The sequence below is a fragment of the Malus sylvestris genome, chromosome 5, assembly GCF_916048215.2.
Source record: "Malus sylvestris chromosome 5, drMalSylv7.2, whole genome shotgun sequence".
Classification (NCBI taxonomy): Eukaryota; Viridiplantae; Streptophyta; class Magnoliopsida; order Rosales; family Rosaceae; genus Malus; species Malus sylvestris.
The window spans coordinates 5,350,451-5,378,166 of NC_062264.1; the positions used below are offsets into that span (position 1 = coordinate 5,350,451).

General features: G+C 34.4%; 2 protein-coding genes and 3 long non-coding RNA genes across 5 annotated transcripts in view; 2 read left to right on the plus strand and 3 right to left on the minus strand.

Annotated features, from left to right (window-relative positions):
- LOC126620995 (cysteine-rich receptor-like protein kinase 44) overlaps positions 1–15,061 on the minus strand; it is a 33,168-nt gene extending 18,107 nt beyond the window's left edge. The window contains exons 1-6 of the mRNA XM_050289349.1: positions 14,600–15,061; positions 14,192–14,344; positions 12,234–12,358; positions 11,751–11,961; positions 11,389–11,629; positions 10,666–10,813 (exon numbers count right to left, since the gene is read on the minus strand). Of these exons, the coding sequence (XP_050145306.1) occupies positions 10,666–10,813; positions 11,389–11,629; positions 11,751–11,961; positions 12,234–12,358; positions 14,192–14,344; positions 14,600–14,909 (1,188 nt within the window). The 5' untranslated portion in view covers positions 14,910–15,061. The remainder of the gene's footprint in view (positions 1–10,665; positions 10,814–11,388; positions 11,630–11,750; positions 11,962–12,233; positions 12,359–14,191; positions 14,345–14,599) is intronic.
- Positions 591–1,292, plus strand: LOC126621000 (uncharacterized). The gene is made up of 2 exons (XR_007622760.1): positions 591–705; positions 935–1,292. It is a non-coding gene; the product is annotated as an uncharacterized LOC126621000 (long non-coding RNA).
- On the plus strand, positions 9,896–10,233 carry LOC126620999 (uncharacterized). Its single transcript, XR_007622759.1, has 2 exons — positions 9,896–10,056; positions 10,088–10,233. It is a non-coding gene; the product is annotated as an uncharacterized LOC126620999 (long non-coding RNA).
- A 6,734-nt stretch (positions 15,062–21,795) lies between the features above and the next one.
- LOC126622498 (cysteine-rich receptor-like protein kinase 7) lies at positions 21,796–22,653 on the minus strand. Its single transcript, XM_050291301.1, has 3 exons — positions 22,582–22,653; positions 22,269–22,445; positions 21,796–22,132 (listed from the first exon to the last, which is right to left on the minus strand). Exons 1-3 carry the CDS (start codon positions 22,651–22,653, stop codon positions 21,827–21,829), a joined length of 555 nt encoding a protein of 184 aa, XP_050147258.1. The 3' UTR covers positions 21,796–21,826.
- A 3,826-nt stretch (positions 22,654–26,479) lies between these two features.
- On the minus strand, positions 26,480–27,221 carry LOC126621002 (uncharacterized). Its single transcript, XR_007622762.1, has 3 exons — positions 27,178–27,221; positions 27,008–27,076; positions 26,480–26,906 (listed from the first exon to the last, which is right to left on the minus strand). It is a non-coding gene; the product is annotated as an uncharacterized LOC126621002 (long non-coding RNA).
- Positions 27,222–27,716: the final 495 nt, after the last annotated feature.

Consider the following 27,716-nt stretch of genomic DNA (forward strand, 5'->3'; position numbering starts at 1 on the left):
TTTTTTTTTTTTTTGTCTCTACCTGCTTCTGAAATTTGACCGCTGCTATTAATTGCTGCTGAAATATGAGTTGTGCTGTTAATTCTTTACAAGTCATGTGTTATGCTGTTGTTGTATTCCATTCAAATCAAGTAATGCAGTTTAACTTGGTATGTCTTTTCTCTACAACAATAATTTGGGGTTTTAGTTTTAACTATCACTAATTAATTTTTTATTTGGCATTGAATTTTTGTTAATATGAACGGCTGGTGGCTATGACATGGAGGAAAATGCTTCAAGAGCTTATGATCTTGCTGCACTTTAAGTATTGGGATTCTTCAACTCATAAACTTTATGGTAGGGTTCTAACAATTGGAGTTTTATGAGTCTGAGCTTTTAATAGCGGAAGTTTCATTATCTTGGTCTTTTAGCAGTTTGATAATTACACTATACAACTTGAGTAGATGAAGAATATGAGCCAGCATGAATATGTTGCGCATCTGCGAGGTAGCAATTTTATTTGTTAAAAGAAAATAGTTCATAGGAGAATTCAATACATGAATGAATATATGATTTCTTATCGTCGCATACACTCGGTTGCGAGAGTTTGACTTGGACCGTTCTTTTTCCTGCTTGGCTTCTCTTTCCGTCATTGACAGCGGAGTTTGAACCGATCCTGAAGAGCTCTCTGCATTGTTGATCCCACATGCGTCTATCCTTTCCAAGGTACGAAGTTCACCATCCCATGTTTTAGTTTGTTTCAGATTTATTTTTTGTTGAGTTTTTAGGTGCATGTTCCGTAATCAAGATTCAAAGATAATATGCCACCAATCACAGGACTATGACTTCTCTCTGTGTAACTCTGCTGCTGCACTGAATCATCATAGTTTTATTCACATCTTGGAAACAAATTTTTATTTTTTTTAGTCTCTCTGCTTTATGGTTTTATGTGCAGATTTAGTTGAACATGGGGGAAATCACCAGCTGTTGCTCTCAGAAAAGTTGATGCAAAGTGAGCTTCAGTTTTTATTTTCCGTTTTGCTGTGAATTTTCTTTGATTTATGTGATTTGATCGGTGATCTCCATTATGAATTTATGTTTGATTGTGTGAATTTTGATACGTTGAAGAGCAAGAGTTCATGAATCCCGTACCTTAATTGTTTTTTTCAACATCTGTTCATCTTATTAAATTCTATGATCAGTTTAGTCCTGTTAGAATATGTAATATTTCTTTGTGCGCACAAAATATTTACTTTGGTTGGTGGGGCATTTGGAATGCTTATCAGTTATTTACTGAGGGTGGTTTAAAGCGACTACTTAAACTTCTTGAAATGCCTGTTTTAAAAGCAAACAGGCCAGTTAAATGGCAATGGTCATGTAGATGCTTGAATTACATTTGACAGTGATGCGTTTCTCTTTGAGGCTAAATGTGTAATAAAAGCTTTCCATCTCTCTTCTCTTGCCAGTTCTCATTCCTTATTGTATGTTTAGGCACTAAGAGAATCTCATCGGTATGCAGGAACCATTAACTATATGTGAGATATCGAAGCCCAAATTAGGTTACCTATTGTGTTGCTTAGCCGAACTCCTCTAAGTATAAAAATATATCGATGTATTAAAAAAAAAATAGAGTTCAACGCATTGGGCTTCATACTGCTCTTTGTTTTGCCCAAACGTTTAGTGAAGATGAGATATTAAATAAGTATGATACTAACTGGTTTTATACATGGTTTCTTTTTTGCTTAAAATGTTTTTTGAAAAAAAATAAAATTAAAGATTACATTTCATAGATTATGTGAAATAGACAATGGTGGGAGTATGATTCTCTCCCCTCTTAGTCTCCCTCCCCTTCCCTCCCCTCCCATCCCCTCCTATTTGAACAGTTATGGGTAAGCCATGTCAACGTTTTGTGTTAATTTTTTAATAGCCAGAAGAAGACAAAAAACAATTTGTGAGAGGAGAGGAGGGAAGAGAATGAGAATAGGAAATGAGAGAACCCTACTCCGCAATGGTGATGCTTCTCTCTCTCTCAATGTGGTAAGAAATCTGTGGATAATAGTGCACTCAACTTGGATGAAAGCCCATTAAAGATAATTTTCTCATTGATATTTTTCGTGGGCATCCTGGCGGCAAAAGAGCTCATTTGGGGAGCGTTTGTTTGCCCTCACTAAGTGGGATTGGACTGGACTGGAATAGCTGTTAGTCCAATACCATGTTTGTTCCGTGCTAGGATTAACATTAATGAAACTAAAGGGGACTCGCATGGACAACACCCTTCGCTAAGAGGTCTTAGCGAGACCCCCCAATAACCTTGGGACTGCTAAGACCTCTCTCTGCTACTGCTTGCGATGCTAGCTTTTTGTCCTCACTCTGAAATCACACCACTAGACCACCACACTCTCTCCCTCTCTCCTCATCGTGTTAGACTACAGGAACCCAATCACCAACGTCCCGCGAACCCAATCACCAAAATTCTGCCTTCATGCCGACGAACCCACAACCCAACTCCCTACTTGCTTCCCGACGAACCCACAACCCAGATTTCCCCTATTTGCTTCACGAAGGAACAGTTGATTCGATATGCGGAATTGGGTTCTCCATTTTCGTCAATTGAACTCGAATCAAACCCAGAAAATAAAGATAATGATCTCAACCTCAAGGACTTAGAATCCGAAAACAATCTCCACAATTTCAGATCTATCTGCTATCCCGTAGCTCCTGCGCCAAGCCGTTTCAGGTGAAACAAAATAAATACAAAGTTTCATAATTTGAAGAAAAAGAAGAAGGCCAGAGTAATTTGAAGTCAGTCGGGAGAAAAATGGATAGGAGTAAGTGATTGGAGGTGAAACGGGACAGAAAAGAGAAAGGGGAAAGAGACAGTGGTACAGAAAAGGGCAGAGAAAAGGGAGAGGGGAGGGATGCAGTGGCCAGAGAAAAAAAAAGAGAAGGAAGATGATTAAGAGTTTGACTAGAATATAAAGATGGAAGATGATTCTAGAAAGGAAAATGATAATTTAATAATAAAATATTAGTATATAGATTAAATGAATAATAAAATATTTTAAATATATATTAAGTAATATAATAAATGAGTCCTGCTTTTTAATCCGACACAGCATCAAACGCTTTACTAAATCAATCCAGCTTAGTCTAGTCTAAGCTAGTTCAGCTTAATCCTTGAAGCTAGTCCAGTCCGTGATAATCCAATGCAACAAACGCACCCTTGAAGTCTTCCTGTGAATTCTTTTTTTTTTTTTTAGCAACGCAGTTGGTGTAGGCTGCATGAAAAATTCAAAGAGGGTTTCAAATGCAGTTGCTCTTACTGTGATATGGTACATTTATCAAGTCATTGAAATCTCCTTATTTTATATTTGGGTAAACTGTCATTTGACCATTTAAACTATTATTCCAGTTGAAATTGACTCCCTGAACTTGGTAAATTAACCCCCTGAATTTGTTGAAATCAGCCAATTTACCCCTTGTTGGTAGATTCCATCCACTATTTCGTCAAATTCAAAGGAAAATTAGCCTTTTCTTCATCAATTCTTACTTGTCAACTATAACCACCAATAAACTTATGACATTTGAAAACAATATAATGTGCAATGACAATTTGAGATGGTTCATTATGTAAATGTTTTGTTTTTTTTTTTATGTTTTCGAATTATTCTGTGTTCATGTGTCAAAATTTTATTAGTGGTTATAGCTAACAAGTAATAATTGATGATGAAATGACTAATTTGCCCTTGAATTTGACAGAATTGATTCCGCAATCTAACGGTAAGGGGTTAATTGACTGATTTTAAATAGTTCATGGCGTTAATTTACAAAAAAAATAGTTTAGAAGGTCAATCAACTGGGGTAATAGTTCAAGGGGTCAAACCGTAATTTATCATTTTTATTTGGGGAGACTTGATATAACTCCAATTTTTTGAGCCAATAGTAGGAATAGTCCAGTTTATTAGAATAGGTCCAATTCTTTAAATTTAATTATTTAATTATCAATAATTATCTCTTAATTGAAAAAATTTATTGTAAAAATCAAAATTTCTTCCTAATTATCTCTTTGATTATTTCTTTTTATTTATTTATTTGTTATTTCTTGTTCTTCCTCGTGTTTTAACCCATTTATAGATTTTTTTTAATTTTTATAATCAACCTATATCACAGGTTAATTGTATTTATCTACATATATGACAGATTCTTTTTCATAGTCAACCTGTCACAGATTAATAAGTCTTGCTTGTAGGTATATTGTGTTTTTTCTACCTTTTAGTTAGGTTTCATATCTCACTTATAGGTATAATATACATTCATATATTTGCTACTTGAGTTAGGGTAGAATGTTTTGCAGATAGATTTATTTTAGTATATTAATTTTTTTTGTTATAAGATATTAATTAGATATTTTGGAGTTGAAAAATGCGTAATATTAAAAGATTTTAATTGATTTTTAATATTTTTAGAAAATATAAAACTAGTATAGAAGAAATAAAAGCATATAATTTATTAACTAGACTCACTCCTAACAACTCTATATGTTTTTGGACCTAGATCTAAAAGCCCCTTTTTATTTAGTAGTTTTTGCAGCACTGATATCATATTCAAATTTTTGTGTTATCAGCCGCCTTTGTTAATCTCAATATCCCTTTTTTTATCTTTCTTTTGTTTATAATCCTTTTTTGCCGAATTATTGCTCTTCGAATTGTTTTGAGGATACCTAATTGCCCAAATTGTTGAAATTTGGTAATTTAGTGAGCTTTTATCTGCATTTTGGTTTGGTTTTTATTTGAACTTAATCGAATTTGTAAGAAGTATCTTGGCATAATACAATTTTTATATGAATTTAAGTTTTCAAGAATAGTAAAGGAGAGAAAGGAGTCTGTTGTGTTTGGTGTAAAATTAATTTGTTTGTATTCAAAGATGAAGTGCAACTCTTTTCTTACATATTAGACCGAATTGGTTTGAGCATGATTCAAGTCTCAGTATAACTAGATATTTGTTTGCTCACTCGAAATTTTGTGCATCCCTTTATGCGGTTTTATATAGAAATTACTGGATTTATTCATCCTGAATTCACTTTTATATAATTCCACCTACATGCCATGTTTTAATGATTAGTCAGTGGATTTTGTTAAAAGTGTTACATGTAAAGATTGGATACATTGAGGAGTCACTTTTTTTGCATCTGGTGAAGAGGAATTACAATAACTCATGAAAGTGGCCATGATGTTTGAGGAAAATTTCTTACTTCTGCCAAAAGCCAGGTACTTATCTAAAACATATTTAATTACTTACATAACTTGATTATCTCTATTTCCACTCTACTTGGGTTATGAATATCAATGGATTATAAGTTTAACATGTTTTTTTTTAACAGTGGAATTAGCGACATTTCTCTAAACATGCTAACAGTGGAAACCGTGATTCAGAACAAAGTGCATAAGTCTTTACAAGCTATCCTACCAGTAATAGAACTACATCCTTTATCTCTACTTGCATGCTTTTTAACATGGAGAAAAATTGAAATTGTATGTTAGAATTAGCGTTCTTCTTAATGTTCAATTGCCTGGAAAGGGTTCTTGAATTGTATTTTGGAATTAGTTTTTTTTTTTTTATTCAGAACAAAAGGTCAATAATTCCCTTCCTACATTCCACATGTATGCAAGTAGTATTGCTTATTGTATATAATTTTACATGTTTTATATGGTTTTAAAAAGAATTACCCTATAACCTCCCCCACCCCCTCTCATCCTCTCTCCTCCCTCTTTCTGATCCTAGGCCTATGCTTATGTGGTTTGATATGAAAACTTTATGATAGGCACTAAATTCAGACATGCAAGATTGTGTGATCAGACCTCAAAAAAAGAGCTAGAGCAGGGACTTAGACCAAGGGGACCAATGGATAGTCATGAAAGCCCCGAATGAGCAACTTGAGGAATGTGTCGATAAAAACTTTTGTATTTAACAATTCACCAAATGTTTTCAATGTGTATAGTATTAATGTTTTGCAACACAATCTTTTATATCTTACAAACATAATCTTTCATACAGTTTTCAATCCCGCAGCAACGAGCGGGCACAAATTTCTAGTTAGGTTCTATTTCCCTATAGCTAGGCACTTTTGATATGGAGAAGAGCAAGTCATTCCCTGAATACACCGCAGCTTACTTCGGCGAGTTCAACTTTCGGGAGCGGTTGAACTCGTACAACTTCAACAGGCCAACCCAGAAGGGAAGCGATTTCGCAACATCAACTAATCCAGAACTCTAGAGGTAGAAGAGAGTCGACTCATACTGTCACATCTCGGCCCGGGTCCACCACATCCCGGGCCCGTTCCACCACCGTAGCACGATATTGTCCGACCATTCTCTCACGGTTTTGTTTTGGGAACTCACGAGCAACTTCCTAGTAGGTCACTCATCCTGGGAGTGCTCTGGCCTCCTTCTCGCTTAACTTCGGAGTTCCTACGGAACCCGAAGCCAGTGAGCTCCCAAAAGGCCTCGTGCTAGGTAGGGATGAGAATATACATTTAAGGATCACTCACTTGGGCGATGTGGGATGTTACACATACAACATGTTTACTATGGAAGGTGAGGTTAAAACAACTCTAAGAAACAACTTCAAGTGGATCAAGAACAGGTTCGTCACCGATGTTCTTTAAGATGGATGAATTCGAAATTCTTAACTGTTGAGTTTTAAGTGTTTATTTGTATTATCTTTCATAGAGAAACAACAATACAAGAATACAAGATATATAGGGCAATGTGTGATCAACACATTGATTACCCTTGAATCACTCCTACACGGCAGCTCCATAAAACAGGTATGTGCCATATCTCTGGCTAAATCACTAACACCGGGGTGCAGGTTTATGAGCTCAATATTTCTCAATTAATCACAACCATTATTCACATTCACAATTCATGAAGTCACCTAGGCTTACCTAAGCGTCCACAGCACCACAATTATATATATGCATCATATACTAATTCACATACTGAACATAAATTTATATGCATGGCATTTCAAGGCATACTTTCATTTAAACGCATTTTCTAGGAAAATATCAAGTATATAAGTATATACTGAAAACCAAAAGCCCACTCACTAGTATGTCGAAGGGTCGTAGCCCCCTAATCGCCCTTGATTGCACTAGTCATCGGGATAAGTCTCCCCTATATGCGAAACAACTATAAAAACATTAATTTAAAGCACATAACCAATACTAGCTAATAACTTCTCGTACATTGCTCAAATGCCTACACAACCTCACGAACATCCCCATATTTTAAAAATAATTTTCTAACATCCCACGCGCCGGCAAAGGCATGGCAACACGCTCGACCATGCGCAGAGACCCTAACGGAATCCCTTAACCCCGTTAGGAATATTCCATTAAATAGTAACGAAAACCGTTAGAACTAACCAACGCCGTTAGGAATATTCCGTCATCCCCTACCTTCGAACTCCGGCGACGTCACCGTTGCCGGAAAACTGGGAATTTTTCAAACCTTCATTTCTCGTCCGTTTCTCAACCAAATTTCATGAAACTTGAACCAAATGAAAGCTTAGGACGAAAAGAACACAACCATACCTTTCAAAAGCCCCAACACCGACGGAACTCGCCTAAAAATTCCTCGATAATCCGACTAAACTTGCAACTCGTCGAAACTCAACTTCCCAACGTCCAATTCACTTCATTTTTCTTCTCCGAGCTCCGTGGGGATGATCTAAAGCTTCCTATGTCCTTGAAAACTCCTAGAAACCTCACAATTATTAGTGTATGAACAGTGCATGAAATCTGGGGTTAGGGTTCTCGGGGTTTTACAAGCTTTCTAGTCCTAAAAATAGTACAAATGGACTCAGGAGCTTGTAAGGAGTAAGAACATTACCTTTTTAACGTCGATCCGTGACTAGAAGCTTGAGTTCGAACTTGTCTGTACGACTTGTACGGAAAACTGAAAATCTGAGATGGAGGGAGTCAACGGGAGAGAGAGAGAAAGGGTAAGCTTGTTTGTGTGTGTGTGGTCCTAGTTAGTCACAAACCAACAAAACCATGTCCTTTTTACTTCTAATTGGTTCCAAACTGCTAGGGACTTAATGAATCGGTCCAAATCCAAAACGTAAACCACACAACACCACAAACGCTCAAGGGTAAACTTGACATTTCACGCCTAACAATATAATATTTCAGAACGGGCTGTGACAGTTCTTTTGTGCAGATAAAAACAAATGTGAGAATAAGCATGCACATGATAAGTTTAAATTTAAAAACACTTGAAATTATCAACTTGATAAATGTAAAAAAAAATTAATAATAAAAAAAATAGTATCCGGTCCTTAGTTTCTATTTTCATTGACTAAGACCTTATTAGTTTTTAAATTTTGATCAAAGTCCCTAGCATTATAAAAATTAGTAATTGGTTTAGAGTTTTAATACTCACATCCTTATTAAACTCCTAATTAATTTTCAATTCAAACATTTCCAAAATATAAAAAAAAAAAATTAGAATAAGTTTGTACCCTTAAAATTTTTAATCTTATATATACCCATTCCTTAACATACCAATTTGTTATATGAAAAATATACCTTTTTTTTAATATAAAATGTACCCATTTTTTAAATAAAATTCATTCAATCTTATGTCTAATTCATTTGTTAAACTTATATGCATACATTCTATTTCGTAAATTTGAGAATATATCCATGTCAAATTTAATAGAAGAAATTAAAAAATGTTATTAAGTCTAATATCTTCTCTTTTTTTTTTTGAAATGCACCCATGTTTTGGTACAATAATTTTTTCGTTAGTTTTGATGAACGTACCCATGTACACACACACACACACAATACATTGGAGATTATAATTTATCTTTAATATTTTTAATCTCATAAATTATGGGTTTTATTTATAATCTCATTAATATAAATAACTACAAATTTCATTAATATAATAACCTACATTATTACATCAATGTCAGAAACTTTGATAAAAAACTAAAAACCACAAAGATTTTAGTCAAAGAACATTAGTAGTTAAGGACTGCATCCAAAATGTCCCTAAAGATTTCAGTTAAAAATTCCTAAACACTTTCTCTCTCAAATTCTAACTTTGGCATCGGAGATTCTTCGGCCAAAGCCCCCCCCCCATTTCATCATGGGTGCGTGAGGCTTTTGACCTTAATCTTATGTGTTATTAGAAGACGGCAAAAATTTGCATCCACAATTGGGAGTTACCTTTTTAGTGAAAATTTGATGAGGAGTGATGAGAGGGTTTTGAACAAATACAATTTTGATCACCTTTGACTCTTTCTTGATTCAGCCGTTATTGTCCGTTGCATGCACGTGAGAATCCCGATGTGCCTCGAGGGTAATTTTGTCTTTTTCACCTCGAAAGTCCACGTGTCGCCTCTATATAATTTTCTTGATTTTTTTTGGCTCCACACCTATTATTTCACGTAATGAAAGAAAATACTACTGCTATCCCAATGACGTAGACACACTTGCCGAACCTCATAAATATTGTGTCTCATTTACTTTATATTCCAATGCGCACATACCATCGATTATACAACAATTTTGATATATGCAGCAGCCACCCAAAAACCTCACGTAACGCTTAAATTTATAACGCATTGTGCTGAGGTTTCTTTTGTACAGATAAAAAAATGTGTGATAATGCAGATGATAAGTTTAAATTTAAAAACACTTGAAATTATCAACTTTATAAATGTACCAAAAAAAAAATTATCAAACTAGCTGCTAACGAACTTTCCATATAACATGGCAACTAATAGATATATTGGGCTGCTCCAAAAATATTCTAACCACTCAACATTAAGCTCAAAATCAAATCAAGTTAAATACCAAGTAAGACCTACCTATATATATGAATGACATACTTACTTGAGTTGAAGTCTCTGAAACGTTTGATATTATGTGATTAAGAGTACGAAAGACCAACTTAGACTAAAATAATTAAACCGAAAACATGCACTAGTCTAAAATATTACAAACTAAGACATTCTGTTAAGAATTGCAAACTTTACTCTAACAATAAATAATATAAAAAGGTTCAACTGTAACAATAAATAATATAAAAAGGTTCAACGGTTTAATTGTCTAACTTCATAATTCACTCACAGTCTCACAAAAAATGTCACTTGAACGAGAAGTATGTATATAGGGGTTGAATGCGAGACATAGGCTGTATATACAAGCATATAATTTATAATTTATCCTTAACGGGGAAGATCATCAGAAATTGTTAAACCATTGATGGTGCAACTATTAGCAGCTATTTGATCTTGCATGTTTGCAGATCTTCCTGTAAAAAATGCCGGTCGCTCAGGTTTGGGAAGACTAATAGTTTCAGTTTTCAACATTAAAACAACTGATGACATGGTCGGCCTACTGTTTGCATCCTCTTGAACACACAATAGTCCAATGTGGATGTATCTCAAAACTTGGTCTGGCCTGCATGAATCTTTCGACAGTATTGGATCTATCAAATCCAACTCTTTTCCTTCATTCCATGATTGCCAAGCCTGTAAAACAATAATTTTTAAGGATGTAATTATAAAATAGTATACTACTCTCTCTTTGATAGCTTAACCAAATAATAATTTGGAAATAATGATGCATATATAAATAATTCTTATACCGAGTTATTAAATACTTACATGTGCTAGAAGTGTAGGAAAACGGCAATTAAAGCCTAAAAAATTCTTTCTCCCCGTGGTGATCTCAAGCAGGAGTACACCAAAGCTAAAGACATCCGATTTTACTGAATATATTCCTTCTATTGCATATTCTGGAGCCATGTAACCACTTGCATGTACAAAATTAATGCGTTGAGAATTTTTAGTTAGAAAAAAAAATATATTTTTGGGTCAATCTATGATACTTTATTAAAACAATAAGATACCAGTACTCTTCAATTTTAACGTTAATATTGTAATTCAATAACGTTCAACACAATTTCAATATACTACCTTGATAGTGTAATCTAATATCCACACAGTAACTGACAACCTTGGTAATCTAACCCTTGGTAATTTACACATTTATACAAAAATAAAATTAATCAATGGTATAAGGTAATTCATTAAACTTAAATCTATGGTCTAAGATAATCCTTAACGTTTATGATCAAGATAATTCTTTGAACTTAATCAATAGTCTAAGATAATCCTTAAATTTTTATTAAAACAAACTGTATCTAACACTAAGACCATTTGTTGAACTTAATCAATGGTCTAAGATAATTTTAAAATATTATTATATTAAAGGGTACCGGTACCTTTATTTTTTAATGAGGTACTGTAGAATCCTCCGATTTTATATGTGAAGGTATATAAGTTGAAACTTAAATAGGATCAAAGGTTATATAAATTGAAACTTACTAAGTTCCGACTACTCTTTCGGTATTTCCTTGAGTTTGACCATCAACTCCAAACATTTTAGCCATCCCAAAATCTGATATTTTTGGATTCATTTCTCCATCTAACAAGATGTTGCTAGCTTTTAAATCACGATGTATAACTCTAAGCCTAGAATCTTCATGAAGATACAAAATTCCTCGAGCGATTCCTCCTATTATCATGCAACGTCTCGACCAATCTAGCTGTTCTCGTTTCTTGGGTTCTGCATGGGTAACATTTATCAAAGACAAGTTAAAATTTACGGCCAATTACACACACACACACACACACACACATATTGTAATTAACAAAGGAAAATATTTGGTCAAATGATATTCACAAACCAAATAGAAATTTGTCAAGACTTTTGTTGGGTACATATTCATAGACAAGTAAGGTTTCTTCTCCTTCCAAGCAAAATCCCAGAAGCCTCACAAGGTTTCTGTGTTGAAGTTTGGCTACCAATACCACCTCATTCTGAAATTCTTGTACACCTTGTGTGGAGCTTTTCGATAGCCGTTTTACTGCTATTTCATGTCCATTACCAAGTGTGCCCTACAATATGTAATGTGAACTAAGCAGTAAGCGTTCTAAATACTATTAATTATGTAGTATAATATGTAATCAAAACTAATTAAAATCGTTTAGTCAATCAAGTACCTTTTAGTTTTATACAGTTCGATGCGTAAAAGATTATTTTATTTTATTTTTGTTGATTTTTTCATAAATATTTTTTCACTTATCGATGATCAAGAACTATTTTCGCGTAGGAATGCCTTCATAATTTTGTGGAGCGAAGGATCTCATGCAAATAAACATTTTCGTACCTTGAAAACAGCACCAAATCCTCCTTCACCTAATTTGTTATCATCTGAAAACTTGTTCGTGGCAGTTTCAATAGTTCCCAATCTAAATTGCAACGACTCGACAGTCTTCTTCATATCATTACCAACTACAAACATTGACTCAAAAGATTAGATGTCTTAAATAAAAAATTTAGGGCAAAAACTATTTACTACCCCTTATGTATCTCAACATTTAGTACATCACGTTTTTTTCGTTCTAGAGTCATACCTAAAGTGTAAATTTTGGGACAATCTCATACATCCGTTAGTCAAACAGTTAAGTCTTCCGTTAACTATGACGTAACGCTCATGTAGACAATGACTCTACATGACTAGACGCCACGTGTCATCCACATGGAAATTAAATATAATAAAAATTATTTATAAAATAAATAAATAAATATAATAAAAATTAAAAAATTAAAAAAATTAAAAAAAAACCTTCATCACTCAACTGTTCGTCCCCCTCCCCACCCCCTGCAACCCAGAAGGAAGAAGAAGAAGAAGAAGAAGGAAGGAAAAAAAAAATCTTCATCACTCACCTGTTCGTCCCCACCCTTTCCCTACCCCCTGCAACCCAAAAGGAAGAGGAAGAAGAAGAAGAAGAAGGAAGGAAAAAAAAAAAAAAAAAAAAACTTCATCACTCAACTTTTCGGCCCCCCTGCAACCCAGTATGTAGATAAACCCCTCCACCTTTTTCCAAAAACTTTCAATTGAAGTCTTCAAAATTATCAAATTCAATAACTATAATCAAGGATTTTATCCAAAGACTACATAAAAGTAATTTACAGAACTTCAACATCAAATTAACCAAGCATCAAACCCAAGACAAATCTGTTGACTTCCAAACTAGCCGAGAACGAAAAATCAAGCCATTGACATAATAATGCAATTATGCCCCAAATACAACGTAATTACCAAACCCCCAAAAACATAAAACACCAAAAACTAGCACGCAGATTAATCAAGCCGCCGAAAAAAGAAAACCCCAGAAACCAAAAGCAACAAGGAAGAAAACCCAAATCAAAACTCCAACTCAAAACGTAAAGAAACATATCGGGAAATCATGAGGCCAGGGATCGAAGAAGAACTCACCGAAACCGAGTTGAAGGCAGAGAGCAAAACAACCGAGAGATCGTGCGCCGCGGCCCTCCTATCACCCACCTGCTCGTCTCCCCACCCCCCCTCTTCCCCACCCCTGCAACCCAGAAAGGAAGAGGAAGAAGAAGAAGGAAAAAAAAAACTTCATCTTCCCCAAATCCCACCCGTGCCCACCTTCCCATCACCCACCTATTCGTCTCGCCCCCCCTCCCCACCCCCTACAACCTAGAAAGGAAGAAGAAGAAGAAGGCAAAAAAAAAACCCCAACTTCGTTCGGGAGACCCGATCTGAACCGAAATCGTGACCGGAGCCGTCGAAGAGGATCCATCGGCGTCGTTAGGGGTGTCACAGAGGGAGTGGAGTGGGGTTGGTCGGGGGTGTCGCAGTCGATTTCATGGGAGCGATGGGAGGAGTAGCGGGTGTCCAGGTAGGATTGGTGCGAGAGATTGAGGGGGGGAGTGGGAGAAGGGGTGGGTGATGGAAGGATGGGCACGGGTGGGATTTGGGGAAGATGAAGGATTTTTATTTTTATTTTTTAAATTTTAAATTATATTTATTTTATAAATATTTTATTTTTAATTTCAATGTGGATGACACGTGGCGCTTAATTATTGTGCGTCACGTCACAGTTAACAGGAGACTTAACAGTTTGACTAACGGATGTATGAGACTGTCCCAAAATTTACACTTTAGGTATGACTCTGGGAGGAAAAAAACTTGATGTACTAAATGTTGAAAACCACGAAATATAAGGCTAATAAACAGTCTTTTACCCAAAAATTTATTAAGAAATTGAAGTAATATATAAATACTTTTCAAATCTTTTTATTAATTATGACCTTTTTTCTTTTGTCGTTTGGAGTGGTATCTCTCTTTGACCGTTCTGAGTCTCTTGCGAAAGAAGCATCCGGCCACAACCACAACTAACGAACAGAAAGCAACTGAACCAAGAGTACCAACGATGATTATCATCGATGAGGGTTTGCTGCTTCCTGTATGAATACAAAATTATAATAAATATATCTCTGGGCCTACCTAACAATAATCAAAGAGCTAATCGATTTTTATTTTGATTATTTGCTATAAGAATCATCTTTAAGGGAGAATATAAAAATGAACGATTCATATTATTACATCGTGAGATGAAACTCAACACGGTGATTTGTGGCATATGAAATTATATACGAGGGTACCCATTTTTCTCAGTCACAAGAATTGTAGAAAGCTTGAAGGATATCATCATTTACCAGATCTGTTTGTCAGCAAGATTGGCAGCGAAGGAGGCGGTGAAGGTGACAGCGGGGGAGAAGGCTTAGGCGGCAAAGATAACGGTGATTGCTGAGGAGGCGGCGACTGCGATTGCGGAGGAGGCGGCAACAGCGATTCACGCGGAGGTTGATTACCTGACGACGACCTGAAGCACCTGCTGTTGTATCTGCTGCAGGCGACAGATGAAGAGCTGTTGCGGATGATACCGTATGAAACATATGTGCTAGTACTGGGCAATGCAATAAGAAGCAAGGAGAGAAAGTAGAAAGGGATCATGTCACGTTGCATGGAAAAACCACGGGGTTTTGATAAGACGATTAATTTGTTCAAGTTTTGCTAAAATATCTAAGTTACGAGTTTATAACAATGTCAATGCACGCGACGCTTGACTGACCTGACTCGTGAGTCAACGTCGAAGCAGATTAGAATCAACGAGTGGAAAGACTTGTCAATAAAATGAGTGGATAATCCTTGCAATCCTTGGAATGAGCTCATTATCCTTTATAAATAATAGGGTTATTTAGATATAGATCATTGTCATTCTTATTTCCTGATAAAAACCCACATAATTATAAACATCCAAATAAAACTCGAATGTAAAAATGGCTGACAAGTATAGAAGTAATTGACTTATTATTACAAAATATTTACAATTTGTACCACAATATTCAAAATAAAATCAATAAATGTTATTACTCACCTTAATTACAATGAAAATATAATTATTGCACATATTATTACCCCTAACACACATATATACGTTCAAATGTATATATTACTACCATAAGCTTAATATATATATATATATATAAATGTGTGTGTGTGTTTGTGTGTATATACATATATAGTTTACCTATATATATATATACAAACAAATAGAGTTTACCTATATGAACGTATAGTAGTATTATATATAAGGAAAACTAATTAAAAGGGTTTGAAAACTTTGAGTTTTAACGATAAAGACAAAATAAAGGGTAAAGTGAATAGTGAATAGTATCAGGATTGACTTTTTAATGTAAAAATATGGTTTTTTGTTAAAGTGAACAGTACCAGTAACTTTTCGTTAAAGTTCCCTTACATATATCGTTCATACACACACACACACACACACATGCACAGTACTACATATATGATCAAACATATTAAATTAATTAATCTACCTATATTTAAATTTATGATGAGCAAATAACTTAGTTTTTGTAGGTAAATTAATATTGAATCAAATAACATTCTTTTATTTTGTAGGTAATTTATTTTCCATGTATTATTACATATATTTGGCACATTTTATTATTATTAGATATATTTACAAATAATAGGTAAATTAATCTTGAATAAAATACAATTGCTTTATTTTGTAACTAACTTAATTTTGAATCAAATAACATTTCTTCATTATGTAGGATTTTATTTTGCATGTATCATCATATATATTGGGCACATTTTATTATTATATGTACAAATAATAGGTAAACTAGTACTGAATAAAATAATAACATTTTTTATGTAGGTATATTATTTTGCATATATTGGGTTTGCTTTATTATGTAGGTAAATTATTTTGCATGAATTTTTTTGTATATCAAGCATGTTTTTTGTTGTTGTTATATATATATATATATGTGTGTGTGTGTGTGTGTGTGAAATAATTTGTCAGAGCCCGTCCCGAATACTTAATTTTCGACGATGCGAAATGACAGTTTTATCCTTGGACGGGAAATTGTAGTGTAGGTGTGACATATTGAGACTTAGATGTTATTTCCTTGGTTGGTTGGTGACCTACGTGGAACACACACACGCACAAACCTCTTTCTCTCTCTTCTCTCCCGTGCTCTCTCATCTCTCAGACTCTCTCTCTCTTCTCTCCTGTACGGACAACCTTTGAACTCTCCATTTCAGGCACAGATCGAAGTTGTAAAGGTAAGATTCGTGCTCATTGTAACCTCCTGAGTTCATTGGTACCTTTGTTTGGACGTGAATGCTTCGAAAAACCCGAGAAACCCTAACCCCGATTTGGTGCACTGTTCATGCACACGTAAAACCTTGTGTTGCAGGGAATTTGAAGCTTATAGGAAGCTTAAGGAGGTCCTCACGAGTCTCGGGGTACTTCGTTGGAAGGATTTGGACGTCGGAAGGTTGAGATCGACGTATATCTTGGTAAGCCGAACTATCGAGCTTTCTCGGGGAAAATCTAGTAGATTTTAAGCCTTGAAACTTATATAACGTGATTCTACATGTTATTAGCTTCATTTTGGTACCAATTTCATGAAAAATGGTGAAGAAACGAAGGAGAATAGTGGTTTTAAAGTTTTACCCAGAAACCTGCGACTCACCGGAGAAGAAGGGAGAATATTCTGTCAGTGTTGACGGAATATGCTAACGCCGTCAGTCATCTTTAACAGTTACCGTTAAGTTTTAACAGAATATTCCTTAGAATATTCTTGATGACGTTGACTGACACCGTCAATATGCATGTCACGTGGCCACGCGTGGGGGCGCGTAGGGCAATGCCCTTGCCGGCGCGTGAGGAGTCAGAAAAATATTCTAAAAATTTGGGGATGATCGTGAGGTTGTGTAGGTCACTGTATGAGAAGTTATTAGTTAATTTTGTCTATATGCTCTAAAATAACATTTTTATAGTTAATTTGCATATAGGTGAGACTTATCCCGAGAACGAGCGTATTTAAGGGCGACTCGGGGCCTACGACCCTTCGACATACCAGTGAGTGAGCTTTTGGTTTTCAGTATATATTTATATACTTGATATTTTCCCAGAAATATGCGTTTAAATGAATGTATGCCTTAAATGCCATGCATATGAATTTATATTTCATATATGATTTGATATGTGATGCTTTATGTATATAAATGTTGTGATGTGGATGCTCAGGTAAGCTCAGGTGAGTTATGTTTGGTTATGTGAATTGTCAATGATGCGATATGTGATTGAATAATGTTGAGCTCATAAAACTGCACTTAGGGTGATTGTGATTTAGCCAGAGTTGTTGCACAGGCCTATTTATTATGTCACCTCCCGCATCATATGCTCGTATTGGATCCAATTTAGGTGCACAGTCTTGTCGTACATACCTCATTTATGGTTCCGACTCGTAGGTGACTAGCGATTTATCGCCCAGGTATTATGTGAGAGTAGTATTGAGCATGATTATATTACACCCATTATTGTCGTACAGACCTTTTCATTTGGTTCCGACTCTTGTGCAGTATATTGCCATATAGGTCATTGTAGTGACTCCGGCTAGATTGACTTTTGAGCTATGAATTCAGCCGTACAGACTACGTCAGGGGTTCCGGCAAACATGTTATATTTCTATGAAATTATTCTTACCTGAATTGTTTACTCTGTTATATCTTGGCATGGCATACATATGATTATGATTATGTGAAGCATGATTTGAAGTGATATATTACATATATATTTATGTATATGCTTATATCTTGATTCTGGGAAAAATTATACATGTTTTATAGCGAGGAGTTAGATATGTTGATAAATTAAATGGTTTTGTAAAACATTTGTTTTTGCCCACTCACGCTTTCTGTTTTGCGCCCCTCCAGGTTTTAGGTAAGTTTGTTGTTGGTGGCTTGAGGACTTCGGCGGTTCTGACATATCTAAATAATTGTAGGACATCTTATGATACTGTATAATTAGTACTTGTCCTACTGGACTGCACCTAGACATTCTATGCTCTGATTAGGAGTGTTACTTTTGTATCTTACTCCTAACACTTCCTGTTTAGTAGTGCACTCTAGTAGTTCGGTTTTAAATTATTCATATATTTCTTATCATTATTGCTTCCGCACTGTGGACATGGCTACGTCACTCTCACGTGACAGCCAGCATGCCTTGATCTCGGTCGGGGTGTGTCATAATTTACCTACATTTATATGTAAAATATAATTTTATTGACTTAACTAAGCATGTATTACTACAGTTATTAGGCATGTTTTATTGTTATTGTATATTAGGCAATGAATTTATTATTTTTGTATTTTTGTAAAATCATTAATTCTCCCTTACAATTTGTATGGAATTAATTGTGTAAATCAAACATTCAAATAGGGGTGTTTTGGGCATCAAAATTTTTTAAATGTATAAAGTGAAATATAATTAATGAATTTGCTAATCTGGAATCTAGTCAATGAGTTTTATTTGAGTAAAAAACTTATATCGGGTTTTATGTGGAAAACATTAAGTTTCAGGGGCTAAAGTCATATTTTCAGTAAATAGTATATTTTGATTGTACAAATTTTATAATCGACATGCATGCATATATGCAGGGCATGCTTTTCTCTTTTTCAAACAAATGAGAAAATTTTACGTGGAACGAGCTATCATCAGCATTACGATCTAATACTATTATTTTAGGTTAAATAGCCAAAATGGTCTATGAGATTTACATAACTCATCACTTTGGTCCCTAACATTTCAAATCGATAAAAGTGGTCCCTGAGATTGTCCATCATCCATCATTTTGGTCATTCCGTTAAAAACTCCGTTAAGTGTCTCGAAACTCTTGGCCGGAAGTTTGGGCAATTTTCAAAGTGTCTCGGAGCTCTCCGGCAGCCATTGGGCTTCTAAATAGGTATAATCTTATTCTACACTTTCCTATCTTCATTTTGATATATTATGGGTCGAATTTGTTTAAGAAACGTTTGAGTTACGAAGCTTTGAAAATTGCCCAAACTTCCGACCAAGAGCTCTGGGACACTTAACGGAGTTTTTAACTGAAGGACTAAAATGATGGATGGTGGACAATCTCAGGGACCACTTTTATCGATTTGAAATGTTAGGGACCAAAGTGATGAGTTCTGCAAATCTCAGAGACCATTTTGGCTATTATTTTATTTTATTTTTTGGAAAACCTCAACAGTACGAGTGAAATTTATTGATATGAAAAAAGAAGTTACACCTAGTTAGGGGGACATAAACCCTAACCCTCATAGAGCAAAAAAAAACAAAAACAAAATACAAGAAAAGAGGGAGGGGGACACACACCTTACCCATTTTGGAAATGAAAATACAAGAAAAAAATGGGGGACATAGACCTAACATCTCTTGAAAAAGAAAATACAAGAAAAAGATTGAGTGGACATAAGCCCAAACCCCTCTATAAACCTACAAGGTAAGAACCTGCAAGACAAGCTGCAAAACAAAAAGAAAAATTCAAAAAGATTAGGTAAAAAAAAATCACAAATCAAGAAGGGGAGACAAATTTGCAGACTAACATGCCCAAGAAATTTGAGTGCATAAGAGGAAGAATTTCTATAGGAAGAGTGGCATGCCAAACAAGTGAAGACGAAAGAAGCCCTAAATTTGCTAATTTGTTAACAACTGTATTCCGTTCTCAAAATATATGAATATTATGTGAAAATTTATACATATATACATACATACATACATACATATACATACATACATACATACATATATATATATATATATATATTGCTGACCACAACACTATATAATAGTAAATCTGTGTGATATAAGTTATCTCCAAACAAGCGGACAAATAATAAATACCTTAACCTTAGGTTATATACTGAAATGCCCCACGCATAACTCAAAGTTGTTGTGTTGTGTCCACATCCAACCATGTGAATCAAGAATTTGGATCCCATCCGATTCAATTGTGGAGATCCTAGTGATTCTTATATTATAACCGTTCATCGTACATTTTGCGGTAAAAATTTATTTAAAATTTTTTATTTAAAATTAAACACAAATAATATCTAACGAAAATTAATCGCACAATATACGATAAATGACTAGGATATGAAGATTTGTAGAGAATCCTCATCCGTAAGCCATGACAAAAAGGGCCACCAAACAGCCCAACCCCATCACACTCCACGGGCCCTCATGATTCCCTTTGCCCCAAAGTGACAAACCAAAAGCAGCCTTCCAACATTACACATGGGCTGCAACTACATTCAACCCATTATACATGCATGCAATGCACCCACTATCCATTTATTCATACTACTCAATCTCCACCGTTGATTTCTTCTCTCATCGTATAAATACCATGAAGCTTGAGAAAGGGGCTTTCCCTATAGCTAAAAAATTATCTATATACTAAAACCCGGTGGAAAAACATTGTTCACGAGCAGTATAATGGCAGAAATGCCCTTGATGGCTTCTCATTTTTCTCGTCGAGTACTTCGAGAATACGGTAAAATAATATCTCGTACGCGTCATTAAAAGACGGTTAACAAAGGTCAACAACTCACCACTAGAGACATTTTCTTCGATTCACTCATTTAAAATTAATAAAATCGTAAAATTAGGGACGGGGTTGTCACATATCTCGTCGTCATGATTTCGTCCTGTTACCTAATCTTTGAATTTTTTTTTGAATGATTCTTGGCATAGAAGTTCTCAAAATATAAGCAAACATGTTTATTATCCCTTCCAACTACTAATTCTAATATTACCTACCATGCTCCCTCTTCTCGCACTTAGTCCTCTAACTTTTACCACCAGTACTACTCCTTAAAAATCAAGAAAAAAAACTATTCTGATATATGCAGTAGCCACCAAAAAACCTCAAGTAACGTTTAAATTTATAACGCACTGTGCTGAGATTTCTTTTGTACAGATAAAAACAAATGTGAGGATAAGCATGCACATGATAAGTTTAAATTTAAAAACACTTGAAATTATCAACTTTATAAATGTACAAAAAATATATCAAATTAGCTGCTAACGAACTTTCCATATAACATGGCAACTACTAGATATATTGGGCTGCTCCAAAAATATTCCAACCACTCAACATTATATATATATATATATGTATATATGTATATATGTATATATATATGTGTATATATATATATATATATATATATATGAATGACATACTCACTTGAGTTGAAGTCTTTGAAACGCTTGACATTATGTGATCAAGAGTACGAAAGACAAACTTAAACTAAAATAATTACAATCGGAAACATGTACTAGTTTAAAACATTACAAACTCAGACGTTCTGTTAAGAATGGCCAACTTTACTCTAACAATAAATAATATAAAAAGGTTCAATAGTTTAATTGTTTAACTTCGTAATTCATTCTCAGTCTCACAAAAAATGTCACTTGGAACAAGAAGTATGTATATAGGGGTTGAATGCGAGACATAGGCTGTATATACAAGCATATAATTTATAATTTAATCTTAACGGGGAAGATCATCAGAAATTGTTAAACCATTGATGGTGCAACTATTAGCAGCTATTTGATCCTGCATATTTGTAGATCTTCCTGTAAAAAATGCCGGTCGCTCAGGTTTGGGAAGACTAATAGTTTCAGTTTTCAACATTAAAACAACTGATGACATGGTCGGCCTACTGTTTTCATCCTCTTGAACACACAATAGTCCAATGTGGATGTATCTCAAAACTTGATCTGGCCTGCATGAATCTTTCGACAGTATTGGATCTATCAAATCCAACCCTTTTCCTTCATTCCATGATTGCCAAGCCTGTAAAACAATAATTTTTAAGGATGCAATTATAAAATAGTATACTATTCTAATATTTGATAGCTTAGCCAAATAATAATTTGGGAATAATGATGTATATATAAATAATTCTTATACCAAGTTATTAAATACTTACGTGTGCTAGAAGTGTAGGAAAACGGCAGTTAAAGCCTAAAAAGTTCTTTCTCCCTGTGGTGATCTCAAGCAGGAGTATACCAAAGCTAAAGATATCTGATTTTACTGAATATATTCCTTCTATTGCATATTCTGGAGCTATGTAACCACTTGCACGTACAAAAGTAATGTGTTGAGACTTTTTAGTTAGAAAAAACAAATATATTTTAGAGTTAGTCTATGGTACTTTATTAAAACAATAAGATACTAGTACTCTTTAATGTTAGCGTTAATATTGTAATTCAATAACGTTCAACACAATTGTAATATACTACCTTGATAGTGTAATCTAATATCCACACAGTAAGTGACAACCTTGGTAATCTAACCCTTGGTAATTTACACATTTATACAAAAATAAAATTAATCACTGGTACAAGGTAATTCATTAAACTTAAATCTATGGTCTAAGATAATCCTTAACGTTTATGATTAAGATAATTCCTTGAACTTAATCAATAGTCTAAGATAACCCTCAAATTTTTATTAAAACAAACTGTATCTAACACTAAGATCATTCTTTGAACTTAATCAATGGTCTAAGATGATTTAAAATATTATTATATTAAGGGGCACACGTACCTTTATGTTTTTAGGGAGTTTTAACGAAATACTCTCGGTACTGTTAACTTTTAACGAAAAACCACATTTTTACTTTTCCCTGGTACAATTCACTACACCTTTATTTATTTTTTTCATTAAAACTAAAGTTTTTTTGAACTTTTCATTTTCATTAGTTTTCCTTATTTTTTAATGAGGTACTGTAGAATCCTCTTATTTTATATGTAAAGGTATATATGTTGAAACTTAAATAGGATCGAAGGTTATTTAAATTGAAACTTATAGAGTTCCGACGACTCGTTTGGTATTTCCTTGAGTTTGACCATCAACTCCAAATATTTTGGCCATCCCAAAATCTGATATTTTTGGATTCATTTCGCCATCTAACAAGATGTTGCTAGCTTTTAAATCACGATGTATAACTCTAAGCCTAAAATCTTCATGAAGATACAAAATTCCTCGAGCGATTTCTCCTATTATCATGCAACGTCTGGACCAATCCAGCTATTCTCGTTTTTTGGGTTCTGCATGGGTAACATTTATCAAGGACAAATTAGAATTTACAGCCCATTACATGTATATATGTATATATGTGTCTATATATATATATTTTGGAATTAACAAAGGAAAATATATGGTCAAATGATATTCACAAACCAAATAGAAAATGGTCAAGACTTTTGTTGGGTACATATTCATAGACAAGTAAGGTTTCTTCTCCTTCCAAGCAAAATCCCAGAAGCCTCACAAGATTTCTGTGTTGAAGTTTGGCTACCAATACCACCTCATTCTGGAATTCTTGTACACCTTGTGTGGAGCTTTTCGACAGCCGTTTTACTGCTATTTCATGTCCATTACCAAGTGTGCCCTACAATATGCAATGTTGAACTAAGCAATAAGCGTTGTAAATACTATTAATTATGTAGTATAATATGTGATTAAAACTAATCAAGGTTGTTTAATCAATCAATTATAATAAATAGATAGACGATTCATAATATATACTTTTATCTATTTTGATCATTTGTTTTGTATGCATAAAAGATCACATTTTTTATTGATTTTAGCATAAATAATTCTTCACTAGCGATGATCAGGAACTATATTCGAGTAGGAATGCCTCCATAATTTTGTGGAGCTGTATCTCATGCAAATAAATATTTCCATACCTTGAAAACTGCACCGAATCCTCCTTCACCAAATTTGTTATCATCTGAAAACTTGTTCGTGGCAGTTTCAATAGTTCCCAATCTAAATTGCAATGACTCGACAGTCTTCTTCATGTCATTACCAACTACAAATATTGACTCAAAAATTAGATATCTTAAATAAAAAAATATATTAAGAAATTGAAGTAATATATAAATACTTTTCAAATCTTTTTATTAATTAATTAAACAATTAATTACCTTTTTTCATTTGTCGTTTGGAGTGGTATCTCTCTTTGAACTATTCTGAGTCTCTTGCGATAGAAGCATACGACCACAACTAACGAACAGAAAGCAACTGAACCAACATAGTTTTTTAATTTGTTAATGTTTTCTTTATCTTATACCCACATATCATTATTTTATCACCGTAGTTTTATAGGTTATTTTAAACGTTTAATTTGCATGTGTGTTGAACTTTGTAAGATTTTTAAAGTGTGAACTACGTAAGTTTATTTTAATATTTTTTATTTTTTATATAATTTTTATGATTTTTAAAAAAATTTAGAGTTGGATTAATCCTAGCTGTTGAATTGATTTTTAAAAAAAAAAAAAAAACAAAGGCTCACAAAGAACCATGTGGGTGGGGGTTCTAGGAGAGCTGGTGAACAGCTCATGGGTTGGACAAATCTAGGCTTCACCGAGAGGTATATACTTAAGGAAATCCGTGTGATATAAGTTATCACTAGACAAGTGGACAACTATAAATACCTTAACCCTAGGTTATATACTGAAGGACCCACACATAACTCAAAGTAGTAGTTATACCATCCGATTCAAATTGTGGGAATCCTAGGGATTCTCACATCCTAACCGTTCATTGTACATCTTGAGGTAAAAAATTATTTTAAATTTTTTATTTAAAATTAAATATAAATATAACGGCTAAGATATGAAAATCCGTAGATAATCCTCATTCTTGAAACATGACAAAAAGGGCCACCAAACAGCCCAACCGCATCACACTCCACGGGCCCTCATGATTCTCTTTGCCCCAAAGTTACAAACCAAAAGCAGCCTTCCAACATCATACATAGGTTGCAACTACATCCAACCCATCATACACGCATGCAATGCACCCACTATCTGTTTGTTCATACTTCATACTACTCAGTCTCCACCGTTGATTTCTTCTCTCATCGGATAAATACCATGAAGCTTGAGAAAGGGGCCTTCCCTATAGCTAAAAATTTGAGGCCCTTTAATAAAAAGGGCTTGAGATAAATTTATTTTAACAAAAAACTACTCTATAATTTTATTTAATATAAAAAGCTTGAAATTTAATAAAAAGAACAAAATACAATATAATAAAGATAAAAGCTAAAGGCTTTCCTAGAAAAAAAATGATAAAAGCTAAAGCCTCATCAATAATAAAGAAGATGCTAATTTTTCTGTTTTCTAGCCAATGACCCTTACGAAAGTCTCATTCTGTCAGTTCATTCCATCAAAAAGTTGAATTTTTCCATTAGACTTTGAACTGCGTGAAGTTTGTTCGGGCCACACTCCCATTAAACATTTGTTTGGTTGTGCCCATGTATTTGTCTGGCACATTTTTTGCTTTTATGTGGGTCAAATCAACTTTGTTTTTTTTCTTTTTTTTTTGGGGTCAAATCACCTTTATTTTCTATCTTTTATCTGGGTTTTGACCTATGTGGTCTCACCCACTTTACTTCTCACACATCTTTGATAATTTATGTTAGTTGATTTTCTTCAATTCATTAGATCTGATGATTGAAAATTAAAAAAGTATGTGAGAAGTAAAATGAGATGTGTGGATATCATACCCCATTCATAAACCCCAGGATATATTATTCAAGAGGGCAGGTCAATGAGATGCATGACTTGACTTGTGAAGTTTGCCCGGGCCACACTACCATTAAATATTTGTTTGGTTGTGCCCATGTATCTGTCAGTCACATTTTTTTTTTTCATGTGGGTCAAATCACCTTTGTTTTTTTTTCCTTTTTTTGGGTCAAATTACCTTTATTTTCTATCTTTTATCTGGGTTTGGGCGTCTGTGCCCTCACCCTTTTGTCTCATTTTGTATTTTCCTTATCAATGCAATTGTTATTCCTGACAAAAAAAAAAAAAAAAAAATATATATATATATATATATATATATATATAGTTAAGGAACAATATTGAGACTAATTCATAAACCCCATAATATATTATTCAAAAGGGTCGTGTCAATGAGATGCATGACTTTGACTTGTGAAGTCAGGGCATGCTCAACCTATCACAAGAATGCCAATTATTTGCCAACGAGATGATATTATCAAGGAAATAAGTTAAGTAGTTGTGAGCAGGAAGAAAAAATCAATAATATCGGCGAAATATCGCCGATATTATCGATTTTTTGGAGTTCCAAAATTTTTTTAACTATCCAAATGATTTTCGTCAAATTATCGCGATATTATCGATAATATCAATAATATCGCGATATTTTTAAAATTATCTATAATATCACAATATAACATTCAAAAATATTGAAAAACCTCAACATATACCACACTTGATCAAAGCCTCCAAAGGCCAACCAAGACATGCTTTTCTCACCATGTGAATGTGCCTTTTATAGGCGTTCTTGGCTTGCTCACTGCCCTCGCTCGGCGATGTGGGACTCGACCAAGGAAGAAAATAGGAATTTCGGCCGAAAATCCACACCCACTTTAAACGGCCATAACTTTGTCAAAACTCAACCAAATCAAGCAAGACAAAAACGAAAGTTGTAGCCCTCGAAGAGACGAAGAGAATGGTACCTCACACGACATCTGAATCGTTGTGGTTTGGCCGGACAATTCCTCGAAAGTCACTGAGGTCGCCGGAAACTGGGTAAGATTCAAATGAGTATAACTTTTTCAATACTCAACAAAATTGAGTGAAACAAAAATGAAAGTTGTACTACTTGACGAGACGAAGAGATTGATACCTTGAACGCCGGCCAACTCGCCGTGGTTTGGCCGGAAATTGCCTCGAAAGCCACTGAGGTCGCCGGAAACTGGGTAAGATTCAAATGAGTATAACCTTTTCAATAGGCAACGAAATGGAGTGAAACAAAAAGGAAAGTTGTAGCCCTCGAATAGACGAAGAGAATGGTACCTCACACGACGTCTAACTCGTTGTGGTTTGGCCGGAAATTGCCTCGAAAGCCACTGAGGTCGCCGGAAACTGGGTAAGATTCAAATGAGTATAACGTTTTCAATACTCAACGAAATTGAGTGAAACAAAAAGGAAAGTTGTACTACTCGACGAGACGAAGTGATTGATACCTTACACGCCGGCCAACTCGCCGTGGTTTGGCCGGAAAACCAAAATGTATTGCCTCAAGGGCTGGTACATGTGAACTTGTGACTCCAACTAGGTAAGAGCCAGATCTAATTTGGGGCCTTCTATCCTATATTTGTGGACAACCATCAAATGCTAAAGATTAAACAAACATAATATGTTCTACTGCTTAGCAAAAAAAGCTACAAACCCTTTGCTTATCAACAAAAAAAGACAAGTCCTTGCACTAGATATACTTTCAAATTACGTTGAGTAGTAACCTGAAATATGTATTCGGACGAATTATAAAACAATTGACACACTCCTGACTTCCAAAATTCAATTCTTTTACTTTATATAAACTTGAAAAAACA